Raw genomic sequence first — 22,894 nt, 5'->3', positions numbered from 1 at the left:
GGTAACGCCACCTGGGGTGGTTGTAGGTCTCATCGCTCTGGGGAAACATCATTGCAGCCTTCCAGTCCTTACAGGGGCTTATAAAAAAAGAGGAAGAATAACCTTTTAACACAGCAGATAGTGACAGGACAAGGGGGAACAGTTTTAAACTAAAGGAGAAGAGACTGGTTTATATATTAGGTAGAAATTCTTTACTAAGAGGGTGGTGAAGCCTGGAACTGATTGTCCAGAGAAGCTGTGGCTGCCCCATCCCTGGAAGTGTTAAAGGCCAGGTTGGATGGGGCTTGGAGCAACCTGGGATAATGGAAGGTGTCTCTACCCATGGCAAGGGGTGGAATGAGATGATCTTTAATGTCCTTTCCAGCCCAAACCAGTCTGGAATTCCATCATCTGCCACATCTGCTGAATGTGAAGATAAGCTGAAGATAACTCCACCACAAGTCATGAACAGTCCAAGGTGTTCACCCATGCCCTGTCCTCTCCTGACCATCCCTAGCCTGGAAGACCCTTTGCGGTCCTGGTGGCTTCCATCCCTCCTTTCATCCTGCTCAGCCGAGCATGGCTCTCCCAGCTCCCACGGTGGGGGATGAAGTCTCAGTGCTCTTAAATGCCTGGAGGTATAATGAGCACTGGAAAGGAGTGAATCAGGGTGTTATAAATCCAACCAGCCTAAAATCTCATTTTCTTCCTGGGCAGAATGAGTAGGGCAAATGTAGCTGTGAGCTGTCACTCCAGTGTCAGCTGTCTACATGTGCACTGCCAGGCCGGCACCTGGATCAAGGTTTGTTAGCACTGCTTGGTGTGGATGGCACCCAAGTGAGTGGGGAAATCGGCTGGGATATATTTTAAATGCCAGAATCTGGAACTGTGATAACAATCTCCTCTGAAAATAGTACAACCCAGGGAACAGTTCATTCACAGACCTGTGAAAAAGGATCTATCTGATCAGTAGAAAAGTTGGTTCTTTCTGCAATTTTATGGTTTGAAGGCATTCACAATATTTGGAGATGCTCTTAACTTCCCTCATGGACAGCACCCACAAGATCACCATAGCCACTCATTTTTCCCAGAGAAATTTTGATGGTGTGTTCAGAGACAACATCCAAAACAAAAGTCCCTAAATCCCAAGCCACTCTGTATTTTTTTCAGTGCCCTATTTGACAATAAAATTGGAGGAGTGAATCTTACCAGCCTCAGTGCCAGATTTCAGGCAATGCCACTGAAGATTTATTTTAACTGAACACCTGCTTCTGAAGACTCATACAAATATATGCACATTCCCAAGCAGGCTCTGGAATAGGTATGGGGCTAAAAGCATCCTGCTGCAGCTAAAAAGGCTGGTCTTGATGTTCCAGTGGCCACTGTGATGTGTCGAGCTGCCCAGCTGAGCAACTGCTCGCTCCCTGACTGTAATGGACTGGACACAGCTCTTTTGTCAGAGCAACCTTCATGTTTGCAAGGCTGCTTCTGATTGTGAACTGCAGTCCCATACAGTCCCTACTCTAACCAGTCATCAGTGCCACTCAGAAATGTTTGTGTAGTTTGAAATAAATTTTATCAGAAAAAATACAGGTTTCTGTAAAGGAGTACAACTGTCCTGTATTTTCTGGCATGGAGGCTCCCAGAACAACTTCTCCTTTCTCCAGGACAGGATTACTACATGTACTGTTGCTAAAGTGTCCAATAGGTATGTTCCATTAAATCCAAAATGGAATTTATTTCTATTCAGAGCCAACTCCCACAGCCTCAGATTCACCCATGAGTTAAGGAGAACTTTTTCTTGCAGTTCTTCTCCCACCACATGGTAGAGACTATTCTCTAAATTGTAGAGTACTCTACTTTCAATCCCATTTGGTAAGCCCATGGGAATCAGAAACGTGAAAAGAACCTGTAAAATACCTCTCATAACCTCCATGACTGATAGCACCGGTCAGATCCAGAAAATGAGGAAGAGTGCTACCTGCCTGCACTTACTCTTCAGAGTAGTTTGTATTTACATCACTTATATCCAGAGCCTGGCTACAATTTTGCATGGATTTTTGCATGCTTTGTTGCTTTCATATTGGTCTCTGAGTTGAAAACCCCTTCCTGTTACCACTGCTTGCCCTTTGCCTTGCCTGTGATATGGTGATGGTAATTTCTTTTTGAATAAATACCCACCTGGGCAAGCCTTGGGGTGCATTTCATTCCTCTTCCCATCACTGAAATATTTTCACATCAAAGAGAGTCTCCTTATCTAATGGAAGTTAGATGTTCATTAAGCAACACACAGTCAGTAACAAAGAGCGTTGCCTTGCAGCCTGGAGTAGCCAGCAGGCACTGAGCCCCAGCCCACACTGGCAGTGACAAGGGGCCTTCATCACCAGCTGCTGCCCTGAGAGGAGGACACAGAAGGGGCCCTGCTGGCCAAGAGGCCTCTGCAGCAATGCACAGGCCAGGAGACCTGCTGTGTCCCTTAAACATTCCCTTGGAATTGGGTCTTCCTCTCTTCCAAATCAGCTGGGCTTTAGGTTTTTAAAGAACATAGCATCTTCTGAATCAGAGGCCAAAAGAACCCAGCTTCCAGAAAGTGGTAGGTAATGACCAAGCAGTGTTTCATGGGCATCTTTGAAAAGATCAAGGAACCCACACCCTTGAAGTGAGTGCCCATTTCCATATTCTGTCCTCCATTCACACTCATCACCTCCTCCACCCCAGAGACTGTAAAATAAACACCCCTCATGTCCTGGTGCACTGTTACCATCTCCACAGGCAGCTCACACTGCACTTCCTGTCGGAGTGACTTACTCCAGAGGTGTTTGCATCTGCCTCCCCTGTGGCATGGGGGTACCACTCATCAGTCCATGGACACTCTATCCTCAGTGCATCCTGTGGATGTGACACTCTATCCCCAATGCACACTGTGACTGCTGCAATGGTCTGGCTTTCCTGTTCTCCTGCTGGTTAAGTCAGGACAGTCCCCTCTGTTCCACCTGCTACAATGGAAACAGGACCTGAAGCTGCTGCAGAACTAGGTGGACATGATCTACAACTCCTCACCCAGGCCAAGAGAAGTCTCAAGAGGTCCTCCAGATCAATGTCAAGCACCCACTGCACCATCCTGCCGCCACAGCTACCCCAAAAAGAGCAGCAGGGTGCCCTGAGCCTGCCCGCAGCACCACCAGCCCTGGCACCAGGAACATTTCTGCCAGGAGCGCTCCGTGGGCTGCAGATGTCCATGCCAGACAGGACCCCAGGATTCATGCCCACCCCTCTGGCTTCTGTCTGACATTTCTCCTTGGAGGGGAACAACACATGAGAGGCCCAAAAGTATGACGTTCCCATAGACCCACGTGGCTCTGGCCAGCCAGCCACAGTCCTCTAACCTCTCATTCCCCTTAGCCTCTCAATTAGTTCTTGCCTTCGTGACAAGTTCACTCAACACCCTGAGCAATTAGAAGCCAGAAGGCATCAGCTTTGTCTCAAATGATGAGCCAGATTAATCAGCTCCAGTTGCACTGAATTACCCAGACAGGGCTCACGGCAACAACCTCCAATTCACCAGCAAAGCAGCCAGAATCCCATTTTCACCCAGGATAATCAGCAAGGATGTGAAAGCCAGATGAATGACTAGGTGAGGGTGGGCTGCTGCCTGTCAGGAGCTGGAATATAAGTCAAAGCACTTTGAAATTAAATCCTCACTTTGACAGGGAACTAATGCAGAGATTTTAAAGTAGGTGTAATAAAGTTAGACAGGCATATGCAGCCTAGCGCAAGTTGCCGTGCTTTGAATAAGTGTGCCCCAGCTACAGGAAAACGGAGTTTGAAAAGACAAAGGGAATCTTGAATAGCTCCAAACCAGCTTGGCAAGATTTTAGAGATGGTAGCAAGAGGTTTTAGTAATGGACCTAAGTAACAACATTGTCAAGAGGAGATTTGGTGCACAGTTGTGGCTGCCTGGGATCTTGGATTTCACACCAAGCAGCCAGCTCATGTTGCTCCTGGCTTTAAATTAAGTCATTTATGCCGATATGGACAGACAGGGGCATAGTGGATGGAGCAGGGATAGGGATCCCCACCACACCTCTTGTTCTCGGGGTGGTTAAGACATGCTGTTAGGAGCTCTTGGGATTACTCAAGAGTTGACTTTTCCAGAGGTGAATTTAAGCCTTGACATTTGTTCAAGCATCACCCTCCATCTGCACATTCTAGAGCCTGCCACCAGCCACTGGCAGCTCTCCACGGGGCAGCCCTTATTGAGATGCCAAGAGGGTTTGCAAACTTGTCCCTGTTCCATCTCCAAATGCTGTTCTCCTGATAGAACCCCCACACAGAACCCACCCAGACCCCTCTCCTTAGTTGCAATTTTCAGATGCACTTTGGTATTTACAGTGAATTCTCAGAAACTGGAATTTCGGAAATCACTCCACGTCAAAGGGGTGTTTGTTGAAGAAGGCAGCCTGGGCCATGCACTCCAGGCAGCGCCAGGACATCTCAGAGCTCTGCTGCTTCATAGCGACCAGGAAATTACCCCAAAAACATCAAATGCGGAAGCCCCCGCCCCTCCCCTTTGCGAGGTTCCCTCGTCTCTCCCCGCACCCAGAGAACCCACCCAGAGGTGCCGCTTGGCGGGTGCAGCAGCAAGGTGGGGGACGCTGGCGGATTCCCCGCTGCCCTCCACGTCGCCGGAGAAACTCCCAGTGCCCTCCCTGCCGGGGGAGCCCCTGGTGCCCTCTCCGGTGCCCTCCCCGCCACCGGCCCGCCCCGGGGATGTCCCCGGCAGCGAGTCCCGCCCAGGGAGCGGCGGAGCCGGGGCGGCCCCCGGGGCTGCCTCCGCCCCCGGCCCGCCTCCGGCCCCGCCGCTCCATCCCGGGACGGGCCGGCCGCGCTGACAGTCGGGCTCGGCGGCCGCCGCGGGAGCATCAGCCGGGCAGCGCCCGGCGCTCCTGCCCGCGCCCACCTGCGGCGGCGGCTGCCCTGGGCGCGGGGCGGCGGGGGCGCTGCCGCCGCCGGCTCCGCGTAGTCCCACCCCGCCTGCCCTCCAGGATGAGCCCTGAGTATTCTCTGCGCTCCTTGCTGCTCATCATCCTCGCCACCTTCTCGGCCAACGCCAGCAACTGGCTGTGAGTAGCCGCGGGGCGAGAGGGGGAACGCGGACGCGCCGCAACTTGTTGGAAGCCCGGGGGCGCGGAGCAGGTGCCGCGGGGTTGGGCAGCACCGGGCGCGACCCCCGGCAGCGATGCTGCTCGGTCCCCGGCCGGGCACAGGGCGCCCGTCGCCATCGCGTCCGTGCCCTGTCCCCGCTGACCCTTGCCGCCGTGGCGGTGGGCTTGCAGCCCTCATCCGCAGGCAGGTGGGCGGCAGGGGATGCCGGCTCTGCCCAGCCGCTCAGCGGCGGAGTGTTATCGCGGTTGATGGGAATGGGGCTGGTTATGTAGCCCCGTCCCATTTTTTGTCCTTAAGTTATGAATCCGGATCACACCGGGATCACGGGTGGAGGTCAGGACGTCGGGTCGGAGCGGGGCCTGGGTGTTGGCGAGATGCCACGCGAGGGCCAGCGGTCCAGGGGAGGATTTGGCAGAGCGGGAGCGGCCAAACGTGCTGGGCCCGGGGATCTGCAGCGAGCAGGGCTGCCCACGCCTCGGCCCCCCATTCCCGGTAAGAGCACGGGTGTCGGGGGGCTGTTGCACGCCGCAGAGGAGCCCGATGACATCGGGAACCCGCTGAACAAACACTGAAATAATGTGTAAGGTAAACAGGGGCGGAAATCGTTCTGGAAAATTCCTACGTGTTTGCCAAGGCGGTGGGACTACTTTCTGAAGAGGACACCCCCCCCCTTTCCCCCTTCCCGGGTCAGAGGGGATGGAGCATGACAACACTTTCCCACCTAACTTTGAAGGAAGGCATCGGTTCTTCCTAATAAATCTGCTTGGTGGGAGATGGTGCTTCCCCCGCTTTGCCGTGTTGCCGGCTGACGGGAACTAATTCGTTCCCGTGCACGCACCCAGCAGACCCGCTCTCCGGCTGAGGAGCGTGGGCCGCCTCCATCTCACCTTCATGGATTTCTCTCGGCAGGGGCAAGTACACCACACAGGTTAAGGAGTTCCCAGGACTGTCAGCATGAAAGGTCCTGAGTGTCGTGTATCCCAAACACAGGTGCTCAGATGGGCACACATCCCCTGTGCAAAGAGTCCTCTCTGCATCCGGATACAGCTCCTGCCTTTACATTTTGACTTGCTGGAGGCTGTGGGATGTAGGTGTTTTTTGGAGGATGCTCACCAATGCCTGGGGAAAGTGCCAGGTCAGCCGCACTCTCCAAGTGTCCTGCCTGTGGGAAAAGGTGCCTGCCTAGGATGCGTTAGTGCTTAGTCCTTCTCCCCTCCTTCTTTGCCAGATGGAGCGATTTGCATGCCGCACGTCTCTAGCAACTAGTGGGTGGATCATAGCAGCTATCAAGGTGGTCTTTTAAGCTGTCATGCTTCTGGTGAAGGTATATTGGGAACTGTGGGAGTGTTTTTCCTGCAGGAAGAAAGTCCTGCTGAGGAAGCTCTGTGAGATGATGGCAGATCTCTAGAGAGGAGCAGCTTCGGCTGCCCTGGGACGGGCACGGCGGAAAGTGGGGATTTCATGAGTGAGGTCGGCAAGCTGCCCCGCACGGATGTGCAGAGGTGGGACTCCCCTCGGTCCCCGGCGCCGCACGCAGCTGGAATAGGATTTGGGAGGCGAGGCGGAGTGGTGATTCGCCGCACTAGTCAGGGAGGGCTGTGTGCAGCCGTCCGTGCTGGCAGAGCAAGGGTGGGCGCGGGGGGCTCATTCCTGCCAACAGGGGAGGAAAAGCAGATACATTTCAGTGCGTTTCAAAGGAAGGGGGTCAACTTTTTTTGATGTTGCAAATGTATCATGATAAAAGGATCGTCCCCCGCTCAGTGCTTTTTATTCTTTGCCTTTAGGATTAAGACAATTCCCATTGTTTATCTTCTCACATCAGAAACAAAGACTGCTGGAGGCAATAAACAGAGTTAGAAGGATCCCAGGAATTATCAGATATTCGAGGAATGAGTGTGCCTCATATGTCTTCACGTGTGTGGGCTCAGCATGCTCGGCGTTATCCCAGGGCGCTGCCAGCTTGTGCCCAGCACACGGGATGGACCCAGCCTCGCCGGGCACATAGTTCTGCACAGAGGTGTGTGCACGGAATGGCAGCGTGCAGTGAAGTTTGCTTTTCCAGAAACCTGCTGGATTAGAGATTAAGCTCAGTTGTGAGGTTTTTTTTTCTCTCCTCCTAAAGCTCTAAAGCTTCTTTCGACCTGTACAGACTCGCATTCCCCCAGTGCTTTGGAGATACGCTGCTTGCAATGCTTGAGCTAAGGGTTTCTGTAAGCCTGACTCTGTGGGGAAAGCACTTGTTTTGGCCAGGCAATGAGCTGCTCCATCCAGTATAAAAAGGAGATGATGTAGGGGTCTCTCAAAGGGATCACTCTGCTACAAAGGCCATTGAGCTGGAAGGGATTTCCCAAGTCTTTTCATTAAACAAACCAATCTACTTTCTCCCTGGTTAGGAAGCAAACCTCAGGTGGTTTTTATCAGTGTTTTGAGTCTGGGGAGTTGCTGCTTGTTGCCTATCCAGAAAGCCTTTGTTCTCCAAATCTGAAGAGATACTCTGTTCCCACTTTTTGTGAAAGCCTCAGGCTTGCTCTTCCTTCTGCCTTTGGAGGCTCTGATTTGCCTCCCGCCTCTTCAGGCAGAGGTTTGTAAATTAAATAAAGGGCTGTAGACAGAGCCTTTTACATCTTGTTGGCTGTGCGCGGGAAGGTCCCTCTGGCTTCTGCCTTATCTCTTAAGGAGTCCAGGGCTGTGCTTTTTACAGGGGAAGCAGATGAGTTACTTTTCAAAACAACTTGCACTTCGTAGACACTTGAACCCACATGTGCAGTGATGTGGTTGAATTTGGAAGCAAGGCCTCTTCTGCTCCAAACTCATCCTGATGCTGAGGGTGTGTCATAGAGACTTCTAGCCAAACAAGCATCATTCCACAGCTGGCACAGGACTGCCAGGCTTTGGTTTTAGTCCAGTTGTTTAGTTAGTTAGTTATTAATTTATTTGCCTATTTTGGAGAGAAGGAAGTCCATGTGAAAAAGTGAACTAGAAAGTGTGCAAAGTGGGTTATGGATGTAAGCATCCACTAAATGCATGAGGCACTGGGGCCCACAGCCTTGCTCTCTAGCTGTTCAGAGAGTCTGAATGATGAGAGAACAGAAACAGAAAACATCAGATACAACAGAGTAGGGTCCTTTAGGGGTGAGACCCCTGGTTATCAAACTATCTGGGAATCATTACAGCCTCTCTCCATTTTCTTGTAGTTAAAACTGGCTCTGGAAGAGGCTCTCAATATGGACATGCTTGGTCTGAGATATGGTCATGCCATTTTAGAGCAGGGTGTGCCACCAGCAGCTCTGTCTACCCATTCTTTACAGGGATTTAAAATCTCCATCTGGGCTTGGAACTTGGCTTAAAGGGCCAGGAGCACAGATGGGCTTTTAAAACCTTAAAAAAAAATATGAGTGCTCTGGGAAAGCTTGAAGACATTGTGAAGGTCCAAACAAGCCTGGCTAAGCAGCTGCTTTCTAACCACTTCCAAGGGCTGGTGAGGAAGAGATAAAAGGAATTTGGATTTCCCTGGCCTCCTTTCATCAGAACATCACAATGTGCTTTCGGACAGGCGGCCCAATTCTCTGTGCCCATCTCTGCCAGCTTAGGAGTAGGGATGTCGCAAGAGCAGCCGGAATGCTCGTTTTATTTGGGTCATTATGCATTGCAGAAGATTTGAGAGGAAGCATGCCTGGGTCCTGCATTGCATCCTTCTGGTTTTAAACCAGGCTTTATTTTTTCAGGTGAGTCTCCACAGCTTTGATAGTGGGGACAGATCACTTCACCTGGATCCTGACATAGTTTAATTTTGTACAACATTCTTTGCATTGCCATTGCAATGCTCTGTCTTTCACGTGGTGAGGAACCGGTTCAGTATTTTCCCTTCAGATGCCATGCTGCCACGGCACAGATTTGGCAGGTGCTCTAACGCAGAGCTGTTCCTGCCAGTCTCCACTCCCTTCTCCATGCTGCATGGTTTCTGCTGTGAGGACAGTGTCCGGAAGGTTCCCTGGTCACATCTGAGCTGGTCCCAGCAGCCAGGGTGGTGAGTTGCACCATTTGGGTTCGATGAGGAATTTCCTTCCTTTGAGGGGTGCTGTGGGTTGGACAAATGGCTCTCCACTTCTGAGATGCTCAGGGCTCCTTTGCATTGCTCTGGGAATCCTGTCAGATCCACAAGATTGGTGCATGAACCTATGGAACCTGTTTCCAAGGCTGTGAGGTAGGAAATTGAAACTGCTGGATATATATTTTAATTTTTATTTATTTGTAAGTCTTGCCACTTCTGACAATACCAGCTAATTTTATCTCAGTGATGAAAATGGACTAGTTGTGGGTTGCACCCTGCAGGTTGCACCCAGTAGTCCTGGCACTGGACTTCCAAACAAGTTTGGCTTGTCTCTGAGCAATGGTCCTGTCTGGCAGACACCCTTCAGGGCTGTGTTTGCCAGGGTGTAGAAGGGCCCCGTGCTCTCTAGCTCCTCGGTGGTGATGGGCATTTCTGTCTTTTCCTAAGAAAGCCTCAAGTAAAATTATACCCCTGTCTTTCACAGCAGAACCTAACTCTAGGGAGGATGGACAGGAAGGAGATAAAACCACTCTGCATGCCAGGCTGTGAAGAACTGGATAAGCTCCAAAAATGAGCAACTGCAAGAGGCAGGTTTCTTTTTTGCAATGGCTTGATGTGACTCCATGAATCAAAACTGGACTTTTGCACGGAAGCAAAAAAGTGTTTATGTTACTTTGCTGAGAGCTACTGTCTTGCTTGATTAATTCATCCTTGTAGATGTAGAGAAATGCATTACAGCCACTCTCTTAAAATTATGAAATTGCTGAACAATCCTGGAGGTTAACAGTTTCTAGAAGATTCTTCTGTATTTCCTTACAAGTGCAATGACACTGGCTCTTACAATAATTGGTGATTTTTTCTTAAAGCTTGAAAACTTGCAGTCATCCAAGGCTGCTTGAATGGTAGACTCTGCTCTGCATATTCAGTGCAGGTAACCTCAGTGCAGGTAACCAGGCTTTCCCTGCCCAGGGGTGTCTGTCCCCAACACCTGTGGGTGAGCCCTGGCAGCATCCTCCAGGCTCTCCTGGAGCTGCTGCCATGGGCTGTTGCACTTCACAGCCAGGAAGCTGCCTTGCAGGATCTGGCTGGCTCAGCAGAACTGGAGCCAGTATTGTGCTTTCATGAAATTACTTGGGGAAAAGTAATTGAGTCTCTTGGCCAATGGAGAGCAGCCTGGGGTCTGTTGAAAGTTGGGTGAGATCAAACTAATACTGTCGAAGGCTTTTTGTGTCACATATTTGCAAATTCTGATCAAAACCTTAAACTCATCAGATTTTCCGCAATGAGGTCTAGCCTGAAGCGCTGCAGAAGTTGGCCGGCACTTGCCTCCCCTTGCAACAAGGCCTAGGTGTTGTACCTGAATCCAGGAGTAGCTTCTATTGTCTTATAAAGGAAGTAAAGGAAATTTCTTACACATTGAAAGCAGATTTCCAAAAGAGATGCTGTTCGGGCTCTTCCTAGCTTCCATCCTGCTCTGCCCCATTAAAAAGGGGAGATTTTGCCCCCGTGTGCTCAGAAAGCCAAAAAGCAGCACTGGCTCAGGACCAGCAGCTGGCCATCTCACTGTCCCCAGTCCCCAAAGACTTGTGAGGGGGGAGGTGAGCCACCACCAGGGGCTGGGACGTGGGTGTTTGCTGGGTGCACACGGTGTTAGATGCAGGGTCCAAGGATGGGGGACAGGAAGTGTAGACTCACCCTTGAGGTAAGGGATGGAGGTATAGGCATAGCACTGCCTCCTCCTGGGTCACTCTCTCCAGCTGTTAATTGGAGGTGAAGAGTAGGTGTGAAAAGCAGGTTTCAGCCAAGAGATGGTGCCCTAACTGTGACACGAAGGACTGAGGCAGACCGCTGTATTTTTTCCAAGGAAGAGACCAGACAGGTTCTCAGGTGGTGACTTGTAAATCATAGTTTACACTTAGAAAAGCAGGATGTGTAATCCCAGGAGGGGAATGCCTGGTCCCTAGGAGGGCCAAGTCTGCTACAGAGCCAGCAGCTGGACAAGGGCAACCTTGCAGGTCTCCTGCAAATCCTGACAGGAGCATTCCCAAGCTGGCACGCTTGAGGAATCATGGATGTGGTGGGCCCTACTAGCCTGGAGCTGTTGGAACACGGAGACTGGCACTCAGCCCAATGTGGGACACCATGAGAAATCATGGGAGCTGTATGGCCTGCATAGAGCATCATCTGGCCTGCCAGACTGAGACATCTTTCCATGGCTTCACTCACCCTGCTTGCTAGGAGAAAGCAACAAGGCAAAGATAAAACACTTCTCTGTATCTGCAGGATGGCTCCTTGTAAGGAGCCATAACACTGGTCAGTAACTCTCCCTGCATGGATATATCTATGGAGACAGATAGATGCGTGCAGGGATGCATGGGGATTTTCCATGGATTTTTCACATTATAAACAATCCTTTAGTCCTTCCCCAGAAGAAGCTTGCCTGCTTGAGCTGACTCAATCCTTAGGACAATCCCAAGTGCTGACTGTCCTTGCACCCTCAGGAGGAACAGATATGTTCTTGCTGACCCCTCCACAAGCACAGGGGTGTTTGCTGCCTCTCAGACAGGAGCAGAGCTGAATCATCTTCACAGTTTAAGGTTTGGACAAGCTTTTTGTGGCCTTGGCCACTCAACCTTGTGGGAAGGTTGGGTATTCGCTGGGCAGGGTGAAGCTTCTGAGCCTGATTTCAGAACATGTATTGAGTGGTTTATCAGGGATGCTACTGGCCTGGGTCTGAAAATTATCATCTTCAGGAAAATATTCCCAAAATGAGACAATACTAAGAGTTCACACTTGAAACTCATTTGTTTGGAAAAAGGAAACACTAGGGATCTCTGCTTTCTCCAAGGTACCCTCTCTGACCCACTTCAACTGAGCATTTGTCAATGACTGAAATTCCCACACCTTTCCATGGCAGGGAATCTTCTCCCCTCTCCTCCTCGCTCTATCTGCCAGATGCTATGGCTCTTTCAATGTCTCCTTGTCATTTCACTAATTAATCTTCCTCATGGAAGTATTATCATAATTTTTATTTAAGCAGGGCTTTCTGACATCCCCCACCTTTCCAAAGCTCACTGAATTTGAGATTTACTTATTTGCCATCTTGCAGAGTGCATCAGCTGCAGCTGCCTTAATTATGGGCTTCAATCCTGGTCTCAATACTTCAGATGGGAAAAAAGAATCAGTCAGTTTTCTCCTAAATCAATGACTCTTAAGAGGGAGTCTGTTGTGCAATTGACTTGCCTGGATTTAAAGGCGGGAGAAAAGAAATATACAAGGCCATGATGAAGCAAGAAGACAGAACTTTAAAAAATGGTGCGGGCAACAGCTCTCCTCTTGAAACATTCTTTGCCCAGTCTTGGAAAAGGAAGAAAATACGCCATTGTTTGAGTTTGTTTTCCACAAACAGGGCTGTTTTGAGGCTGTATGTGAGACTTAAATTATAACCTAGAGCTCTGCATAGCAATCGAGATGTGATGTCACGATGGAGGATCTGCATTGAGACTTCGTAGAGGGCAGGAGCTGTTTGTTGCCTTCCTCCTGCTGTGCCTGTCTATCTCTCTGTGCAGGTAGACAAAGGCTTTGGCTGCAGATTCTACCACTTCAGCCCAGGGAAACAAAGTTTGGAGCAAAGTTCTTGTTAATGACCAGACAAAGCGCTACAGTCAGGTTTCCATGGGGACCGTGGGATGCTGCAGATGTGTTTGGTTCCTGACAGCCTTGGTGCTCCACAGGCCTGAGAAACATGAGATGGAAGCACCTCTGAGTGCTGATAAGGGCAGAGCATGTTTCCCAGTTCTTACCTGACTCTTCATCTGCCCCAGAGAGGGGAAGGGGATAGGGTAATTCCTACCTGGTGCTCCTGAATGTGGTGTGATGAGATGCCATGTGAGAGCCTCAAAGCTGAGGTCCTCCAGCAAAGTCCTTCCTTAAATCCTTGCCTCAGCTGCTGGATCCTGAATCAGGGATCAGGATGTGAGCCTCCTCCCCATCAAAAACCTTGTCTTTTGGAAAGCAGTGATAGTTCTCCTGGATGAGTAACAAACTAGTAGCATGACAGGGCCACGGCATTTTAGGCACAGTTGTCTCCATCTCCACAGAGGGGCTGGCAAACATAGGCCAAGGAGGGGTGATAGGACACAGGACCTGTCAAGAAGGAGAGAGGCCAGAGCACTGTTCTGGATAGTTTCATCTTATTTGTCTGCATTGCAAAACAAATTACCAGACCTGTTCTTGAGAGCTGTACCTATCTTTGAAGCATCCTTGGCCTTTGTTTTATAATCCTAAATAGCATTAAATGTGAGTTGGGGAGGCACCTTATCAGGTGCATCTCCTTGGAAAAGCTTGAAAGGCTTTTGTCACACTTCACTTTATGCATGCTTTGAATTTATTACTGCACATTGCCCAGAGAATCTCAAGCTGGGAAATATATCAGAAAAGGAGATGATGCCCCATCCTGAGCAGAGCTGATAATAATGCAGATGCTACATCTGTGTCATAGAATTCTTCCACCAATGTGTCTGCACTCAAAGCAGGCACTGACTCATCTGTAGGACCAGTCTCACTGGCTTTGAAGGAGCTGCTTGCCTGACATGATAAATGCCAGGCAGAGGGGGAAGCCAAATCAGCACAAGGAGTTGGTACTGGAGATAGATTCTGATTTTCTTGGCTTCCAGGCTCAAAGCTGATCAATAACCCACATTGTCTGGAGCTGAATCTTACCACTCTGCTGTGTGTCATCTTCCCCATGCCCAAACTGGAATGATGGCTGGACCTGGGAGGGGACAGCTGTTACAGGCACCCTGTGTGTGCTCAGCATTCAACATCCTCAAAGCTCCCAGAGGTGGTTTGGTGCCTTCACACCAGGTCAGCCCAGAGCAGCAAGATGGGAGAACAGCAGTTGTTGCACTCCATGTCTGGGACTGCACCACAGGGCTGGGGACACCCATTGCATGGTGTGGGGGCCAGCAGAAAGGTGACAGTCCTGTTTCACCACAGTGGGTTTTTCAAGCCACCTGGTTACATCAGGTCCTGTCTTCTGCAAGCAGGGCTGTCCCCTTGGAGGAGCAGGAAGCCTTGGGCAAAGATGATTTGCTGGTATAAAGGCTCTAACAGGCACTTGAATCTGAAACCCCAGCAGCCTGCCTCTTCCCACTGTCAGAGAAGCATTGCCTCCATGATCATACACAGGGAAAGCTGAATACTTTTGACATCTCGCCACGCAGACTCCCCACGGACACCATGAGCCAAGACAGCTTTGTCCCTGGCTCCCACGGCCCCCCCCAGTTGTGAGCATAAAACCAAGCTGGTGAATAATTCTGCTGATGCACAGCAGAGAAAATCTTGTTTTCCCCTCCTGGGGCAGACTGGCAGGGTTAATGGGAGGAAGAGGCTGTGACAACTTGATTTTGTGGCTTAAGTCAGCAGATATGGCTCCTGGGACACATGGGAACAGGCAGGGAGCAGGAGCCACTTTTGCACAGTCACTTCTCGAAGACAAGCAGGGCTTCAAAAGAAAAATCCTTTGCAGGATGTTGCAACTTGGGAGGAGGAGTTAAAAAAACACACAAACAAACCCACAAGTTCTGTAGGGCTGGGAAATGCAGAGTCAAGGAATGAAGTTTCTAAAAAGCTCAGTAGTTGCAGCTCTTGGTGCAGAGAAGGTAGCAGTGTGAGACAATGCTGGCAATTCCCAAGGACACTAAAGCTCAGTGTGGATAGTGGATGGATGCAAGTGTGAGTTACACCTGTCCCATGCAGGGGACCCTCCATGTCCACAACAGGTCAGGGCTCCACTATGGCAGCGTCATCTGAAGTGGCTACCAGCAGCCACAGGAAGGAGGGAGTCTCATGTACACCCCTGCCAACACAGTCACCAGTAGTTGTAGAGGATATTGAATTCTCACACAGCCTCATTGGAAAATCTGACTGGGACTATCTTAAGCTCCTTCTGTGTTCCAGAGGTTGGGGCAGGAGGATGGAACTGGGAAATGGGCAAGCATGGACACCATGCCCACAACACAACAAGGGGTGGGAGGTTGAGTTACTAGGATGTGCAGCAGGGACCATCATACCCACACACTGGACAAGGAAATGCTGAGAGGTATTGAGGTGCTTGCTCCTCAAGGAGTTTGCTTCCTCATTCCCCTAATACTGACACCCAAGAGCAGCTCTGTGACTCTTACTGCTGAGGATGGCACTATGGAAAGCAGAACACATGGTCCCCTCCACACAGGGCCAGTCTTTTCCAGATCAGCAAAGACCTCATGGCCCTATTCACAAGCTGGGCTGGTGGAGGAAGTGCCCAGCCTGTGCAGTTTTGCCCTGGTAGGTTCCTGATTCTGCTTCCTTGCTTCAAATCCTGCTTGAATCCCAAGCAACACGAAACCTGGCAGCTCCCAGAGGCCATCCCTGCCTGTTGGGGTCTGGGGCAGCTAAAAGCAGCCTCCAGGAGGGAAGTGGTTGGGGGGGCAATGTTTGCCAGTTATGAGCACACAGCCACGCTGTGGGAGCACTGTGGCAGATGGAGCTGGCAGCCAAGTGCCTGTCCTGCTTGTTTTGGCTGACTTTGGAGACCTCTGGCTTTTCCTAGTAGCACTTGGATATGCCAATACTCAGGAGACCTGACCAGGCACATTCAGACAGCGCTGAAAATATCTTCCTTGCAGGCAACAGAGGCAAAGGGGAGCCAACAGCTGGACTCCCCAAGAGACAGGAACTAGGCTGCAGAGGGACGGTCGTTTTGCTTGGGCTTGTTCTCTGTCAGCCCGAAATGCATCCTGCAGAGTCACTGCTGTGATACATTTAAAGGTGACCCAGATGGGCAGCAGGTCTCAGCTGTGGAGGGGGTACTAGGTTCAGTCTCCTTGCTTTCTGGAAGGCTGAACATGGGTCCCAGATGAATATGGGCTCCCCCAGTCCTTGCCTCCTAACCTGTTGTGCTGGTGTCCTGGCAGGTACCTGGCAAAGCTGTCTTCAGTAGGGAGCATCTCTGAGGAGGAGACCTGTGAGAAGCTGAAGGGCTTGATCCAGCGCCAGGTGCAGATGTGCAAGAGGAACCTGGAGGTGATGGACTCGGTGCGACGCGGAGCCCAGCTGGCCATTGAGGAGTGCCAGTACCAATTCCGCAACCGCCGCTGGAACTGCTCCACACTGGATACCCTGCCTGTCTTCGGCAAGGTGGTGACACAAGGTGAGCTGGAAGGGACGTGTCTGGGGTGATGCTGCTGGGGGAATGGCTAGAAAAGCAGCCTGGTGGGCTGCAGGTGGGATTTTGCCTGCTTGCCCCTGAACCAGTGGCTATATAATGTCAGGAATGGCCCATCCAGTGTTGGATCTTGGGGTGGATGGGTCCCTGTGCACTTCAGTGGGGCTCTATTCAGTTTGCTGGGTACAGCATATTCAGACTCCTGCTGCTCCTCAGCTCTCCTGAACTTTTTCCACACCAATTGACAAGGACATGCCAAGTTTGAACAAAGGTCCTAAAGTCACCCTGGTCTCATCTCTTCCCCACCAAAGCTAGGAGCTCCACTCCATAAAGCCATGAGTGCATTTACTCAGTCTCTTTCTGGGCAGTGCTGAAGCAGTGACTGCTGCCAGACTGGCACATGGCCACTCTTGAGCAGAGTATCAATGGGGGCAACTGTCAGGAGGATGGGTTGGTGCTGCCTAGCATGGGAAGAACATGTGGCAGCATCATCCCCCACCACCAGCCTTCAGGGCTGGATATGGCCAGGGCAGCCCCCAGCTGCACCCTGACTTCCCAGAAGCACAGGACTGTAATGCTGTGGAGTGAGGATACAGAGGGGAAAACCCCTCTGCAAGCCCTTAAGATCACTGAAGCATCGCTTGCCTCCCCTCAGGTGCTATCTCTGCCTCCCCTCAAGCACTATCTCACCTCCCATCCCAGGACTCCTAAACCAAAGCATCCCCCTGGCTCCTTTTTTGACTTTCCTCCCCTCAATGCAGGGGTGAAGATCTCTTCTTGTGAAGGTTCAGGGACTGGAAATACCAGAAATACCAGAAACTAAAAGTCGTCTCTTTTTAGGCAGCCACAGCACAAACCGACCAACATGATCCTACTATTAACCTCGATTAACTTGGAGGCAGTTCAGTCCCACACTGGCTGGGTCCTCCCCAGCCACTGCCAACTGGGCCACCAAAGTCTGGGATGCGACCACCAAAGTAGCTGCCCTCTCTCTGACTGGCAAGCTGAGCGATGCCTGCTCACAAGCCAATGCCCCTCTGTACCAAACATGGGACCACCCCAAATGCCAGCCCTCCTTGCTCAGAAATGGAGGGTTTGTGCCCTCAACCAGCCTCAGAGGATAGTGGGCATTGTGTGTTGCTAAAGCTGATCCCTGCCCCTGCTACTCTGTGTGTTCATGCCCAGGAATGCGCCCAACTTCCCAAACAAGTTTTTCTCAACCATGTGGCACCACATAGGTAGACACAAAAACTCGGACTGCACTGCACCCTGGACACTAGTGGGGTTCTGTGAGGTGCTTTGGGAGCAGAACAGGGTTTTGCAGGGTAGTTTGGGAGGCATTGCAAGCTACACAACCCTGTGAAAGAGGATGGCAAGGATCTGCAGCTGCAGGGAATGTTCCTGGATGTGGAAAGCAGACAGGGCAGCTCTGCCATGAAATCTTTCCTGCATCCAGAATAGATGGATGCAGGAAAGATTTCATGGCAGAGCTGCCCTGCAAGCACAAGGCAAGACAGTCTTCCCATATAAGCTAGAGCTCTGCCCACATTAGCAGTGCAGCCTCTGTCTCTCCTAGTGCTAAGTTTTATCATTCATCCATCATTCATATTTTTAATGTTGTGGGGCAGTTCCCAGCTTCTTCACTATTGCAGAATGGGCTCTCACTTCTGCAAAACATCTCCCAGCACCCAGGGGTCTCTGATGAGTCAGGTCCAGGCTTGGCACTAAGCAAACAGCATCCCCGGGGGTGGGGACAATGAGGGTCCTGCATGTGCTGCCTCTATCTTAGGAGGAAGTGACAGAGCAAAGGGTTTAGCCTGATAGCTCTGTACAGCGTGTTTTGCCAAGACCTGTCTTTCAGACCAGATTTTCAGGGGAGTTTATGTGCCACACCATAGTTAAGAGGGGAGAGGAGAAGAGATACATGTGGCAGTCTACCAAGAGCCTTTGGCCGCCGGGCTGCATTGCCTCCAGAATTCCCGCTCATGTTGCCTCAGACTTTGTGCCACCTTTCCCACCATGGTTTGTGCCATTGCAGGGACACGAGAGGCAGCGTTCGTCTACGCCATCTCTTCAGCAGGGGTGGCCTTCGCCGTGACCCGCGCCTGCAGCAGTGGCGAGCTGGACAAGTGTGGCTGTGACCGCACAGTGCAGGGGGGCAGTCCACAGGGTGAGTGTTTGAACAGGGAGCAGCTGCAGCTGTATGGAGACGCAAAGTAGCCAAAATACCTGCAATTCAAACCCACTCTCTGAAGCCATCCAGAAAAAAGGGAAAAGTTTAAAAAAACAAAATGCTGGTTAGTTCACGTGACTGCCTCAGAAAGACACCTGAGTGCATCACCCACTGGACTGAAAACATCTTGTCCATGTGTTCCCTAGGGCCACACTCCCTAGCTTCCCCTGGTCCCGTGTGGCGCAGACTAGTAGGCAGCAAGACAGAGAGAGGGCAGGCCAGCTGGATTTTAGGAAGAGTAGGGCTGGAGAGTTCAAGCACTACGGGGTGGCAGTACCTGTCTCATCTGTGCTCTCTGCCTCAGGCTTCCAGTGGTCAGGCTGCTCCGATAACATCGCCTACGGTGTGGCCTTCTCGCAGTCCTTCGTTGACATCCGTGAGAGGAGCAAAGGGGCCTCTTCCAACAGAGCATTAATGAACCTCCACAACAACGAGGCAGGGAGGAAGGTAATGGCAAGGAGAGAACCTAGGCAGCTGGCACCGCTCTGCAGCATCCCAGCCATGGCTTGAGCCATTTGGGCTTCTTTTAATCCCATACCCACCCAGCAGTGTTTTCTGCACAGCGTTCCCAGGCCCTATCCATTGCACCCTCCCTGCTATGTCCATCCCACACTGATCATCCCATCTTGTTCCTTGGGTCTGTTCCTGCAGGCGATCCTGAACAACATGCGGGTGGAATGTAAGTGTCATGGTGTGTCAGGCTCATGTGAGTTCAAGACGTGCTGGAAAGCCATGCCCCCCTTCCGCAAAGTGGGCAACGTCCTCAAGGAGAAATTCGACGGTGCCACAGAGGTCGAACAGAGCGAGATTGGATCCACCAAAGTGCTGGTGCCCAAAAACTCCCAGTTCAAGCCACATACAGACGAGGACCTCGTCTACCTAGACTCCAGTCCTGACTTCTGTGACCATGATCTCAAGAATGGGGTCCTGGGCACCAGTGGACGGCAGTGCAACAAGACCTCCAAGGCCATCGATGGCTGCGAGCTGATGTGTTGTGGCCGTGGCTTTCACACGGACGAAGTGGAGGTTGTGGAAAGGTGCAGCTGCAAATTCCACTGGTGCTGCTCCGTCAAGTGCAAACCCTGCCACCGGGTGGTGGAGATCCACACATGCCGGTGATGCACGGGGGAGGGCACCCACCTGTATCCTCTCTAACTGACCCTGCTTCTCCCTTGCCCCACAGCCAGGACTGAGGAAGTGACCCAGATGCTGCAGGGAGAGCACAGCTCTTTACAGAGACAGAACCACAGAGAAAAACAGATTTTAAAGAAAAAATATTTAAAGTTTTAAAAAACTGATCATTGTTGGCTTTTTTTATTTTGTTTTATCTGCTTTGCTGTATGTATTGCTGAAGCCAGAGCCCCTTGGTGTCCTGCGCTGGCAGATATGTTTGCTCCCTGGCTGTCTGGGGACCTGTGTGATGCCAGCTCCTGTCAGATGGGCTCCTGCTGCTTTTGGAGTGCTGCAGACAAGAAGTGTTTAAGGCAAGGGTAGTACAGCATTTGAAATCTTCACTTTTGTTTGTTTAAAGGCATGTGCTGCGCATCCTGGAGTGCCGCTGGCCTGGCTAAGCCTCAGGAAGGGAAGGAGCACAGCCAGCCTGTGCAGCCAGGTGCACGGCAAGGGACAGGCAGGTGGTGACAGGCTGGCACTGTCCTCCAAGAGTTAAGTCCACGTGGAGCTCAGCCGGGGTGATCAGTTCATGAGGGCAATGTGAGACACTCCTGCACCCCCTTGTTGTGGGATGCTCGAAGGCCTCCTGAGAATGGATGGATTTTGGAGCAGCTCCAGGGACTGCTCTGATTTACAGAAGCTCCTCAGTGGCTGCCTAGGGCTATTGGAAGACACGATGGTCCCACCATGCTCCCTTTCCCCATCTCTTCTCCAGTACCCGGCTCCACTGGAGACAGTGAAGGGCAGTGATACCTGCAATCCACTGACATTTAATGGAGCTGAGAGCTGATGGGAGAAAAACGAAGTTGATTTCTTCTCCTCTGTCCCATAATTGCCCCCACCTCACAGGCATCCCACAACAGGTCTCCTCTTTCTCCTCCATGTGCCTGTTCTCCTCACTCAGGAAGACACTGGGGGACAGTTCCTATCCTGATGAATGCTGGGAAAAGCAAAAGTATAAAGTGGAGCAATTGGGGGTGAAGGAATGCTGGTGCTCTGCCCCTATTGCTGTGTCACCCTTAGGAAGCCACAAGAGAAGGACTCAGCCAAAGGAATGCTGCCATGTGTGCCCAGAAATGACAGAGATTTAGTGCAACAGGGCCGCAGCAGTCCTGTCCTTCTCCCTGGGACACTGCCATGAAGATAAGGTGCTGTCCTGCCTGCTCTGGCTTCCCTCTGCCTAGGACTGGGTTAGTGCAGAGTCCTTGCTGTTGGGCTGTAGTATGAAATATTTGGAGAACTAATAAGCAGAGGGACATTATGAGGGAAGGTGGAAAGTGAACCAGTTCCTCTCTCCCTTACCCACTGGTATATGAGTCAAGAAGTAAAAGGGAAGCAGAGGAAAACCTCAAAATGACACCTCAAGCCAACAGATGGGGCTCAGCATTGCTGAGCCCTCCTGTGTAGGAGGGAGCTCCCTGCATGGTCCAGGAAAGCCCAGAGCTGTGGCCATCACCCTCCCAGCTGAAGAAGGGGCTCTCTGCAAAACCTGCAGTTTTCCTGCTCTTCCCTGAGAGGGAAGGGGTTGGGGGAATGCACAGGCATATGTGAAATCCCATCTGTGCCATGGTAGCTATGGGCTGGGGGAGAGCCTGTGGTCACTGGAAGGTCTCCAGACACCATCTGCTGACAACTGACTTGAAGCAGTGCAGGGTGAGGGAGGTTTGCATTAGGGCAAACCCAGCACAGCCCAGCTGCCTCTCTCCTGCCTGCTCAGCACCAGTTCCAATAAACCTCCAGCGAAATGTGACAGATGGTGGGGAGGGATACCCTAGGTGGGTCCTGAGGTGGAGCACTGTGGGTTGATCCATTTCAGTGCAAACCAGAGATCTCCTCACCAGAGCAAGGTTTGCCTCTCTCAGTTGGTCAAGGGTACAGCATTAAATCCTTGGGGGGGGGGGGGGGGGGGGGGGAGGGAATCTGAGGTTTGCCTCCCATGGTTCCATCTCATGGAACCCCAAGGCTGCAAATCCTCAAATACCTTAGAGACAGTTCTTCCCTTTCCAGTTAATGCAGAGGAGGTCACAGACCTCAGGCCATTGGCCAAGTCTTCTGCTCCTTGTCCATCTAGGATGAGGGCCAAAGCTGAACAAGACAATTCAAAACAGCATAGAGATAATCTCTGCACATGGGATTTTTTCAGACTGCAATGAAAGCTAAGCCCTGCAAATGCCACCCAGGGTTAGTTTGGCTCTGCAGCGCTCTGGTTCTTCTCATTACTAAGTTTCAACACCACAGGGGGGTTTAGAAATGCATTTTCATATTTACTTTGTCTATTAAATAATAAGTTTGTGCTGAACAAGCCATGGGGTTTTCCTGTCCTGAAATCAGCTCCCCTGGGCTGTGTAAAACCATAATGTGCTGCAGACACCTCATGGTGGCTGGTCTCCTCCCGAGAGTCCTTAACTGGGAAGAGAGGTGCCACATGGTGCCTCCTGACAATGCAAAAAGAACACTAAAGCTCTCTTTGTCCCTCCTCCGGTCTCTCCTCAGGAGATGCTGGTGTTTGGACCACAGATGGCATCCCTGCTTTCCCATCAGTGGAAGTATAGCCTGCTTCTGCCTTAACCACTTGACACACCACTGGCTTAAGAGGCAACTTATTTTAGATCTCAGTAAGTCTGTGCCTTCCTCCTGTAGAAAGGGCATCAATATGCATCTGCTTAGAACAGTGCTCCCCTGTCCTGCCCACAGCCAAGGAGCCCCAGCTACCTCGTGTGCTGCTGAAGCATCCTGCCAGTGGGCTTGAGGTGCATTTGATCTGGGAGGGGGCAAGAACTGCCCAGAGATGCCAAGTCAGGGACCTGCTGCCTTTTGCCTCCACCGCTGTGATGCAGTTTGCTGGATTTGGAGTGGATGCAGTGCCTGATACCCAGGTATGCTCCAAGCTGCCCACAAAGTGCATTTTGCTTGTCCCTTGTCCTTCCTCCAAGCCAGAAGCATTGGCTGCATCCTTTTCACACTGCTCCCTACAGTCTGGAGCTTCTTGCTTCAGCAGGTGCTGCTGCTGGATCCAGCTGTACACCCTGCCTCGTCTCCTTTCTTTAGCTGTAGCTCTCCATTTGTGTGCTCTCAAAGCTCACCT

General features: G+C 51.3%; 1 protein-coding gene across 2 annotated transcripts; it reads left to right on the top strand.

Annotated features, from left to right (window-relative positions):
* The first annotated feature begins 4,965 nt into the window (after positions 1-4,965).
* WNT4 (Wnt family member 4) lies at positions 4,966-20,111 on the top strand. Of its 2 annotated transcripts, none has more exons than XM_054294435.1 (5): positions 4,966-5,102; positions 16,153-16,388; positions 18,442-18,573; positions 18,941-19,083; positions 19,288-20,104. In XM_054294435.1, the coding sequence occupies exons 1-5, from the start codon at positions 5,026-5,028 to the stop codon at positions 19,753-19,755; spliced, it is 1,056 nt and encodes a 351-aa protein (XP_054150410.1). In that variant the 5' UTR covers positions 4,966-5,025; the 3' UTR covers positions 19,756-20,104. The 2 variants fall into 2 exon arrangements, with proteins under 2 accessions (XP_054150410.1, XP_054150409.1); XM_054294434.1 differs by lacking the exon at positions 4,966-5,102 and adding an exon at positions 5,219-5,637 and having other exon boundaries at positions 19,288-20,111.
* Positions 20,112-22,894: the final 2,783 nt, after the last annotated feature.

This window comes from Melozone crissalis, unplaced genomic scaffold (assembly GCF_028551555.1).
Source record: "Melozone crissalis strain CALT ecotype California unplaced genomic scaffold, PUWL_Pcris_2 ptg000251l_1, whole genome shotgun sequence".
Classification (NCBI taxonomy): Eukaryota; Metazoa; Chordata; class Aves; order Passeriformes; family Passerellidae; genus Melozone; species Melozone crissalis.
This window is presented reverse-complemented; position numbering and strand designations above follow the sequence as displayed.

What these genes read in the sequence shown, in the direction of transcription:
- WNT4 (XM_054294434.1), top strand. Translation starts at nt 5,219, where the DNA reads ATGCTGCTCGGTCCCCGGCCGGGCACAGGGCGCCCGTCGCCATCGCGT. An exon ending in GCCTCGGCCCCCCATTCCCG is followed by an intron (nt 5,638 to 16,152) that starts GTAAGAGCACGG and finishes GTGTCCTGGCAG; the next exon opens with GTACCTGGCAAAGCTGTCTT. An exon ending in ACAACGAGGCAGGGAGGAAG is followed by an intron (nt 19,084 to 19,287) that starts GTAATGGCAAGG and finishes CTGTTCCTGCAG; the next exon opens with GCGATCCTGAACAACATGCG.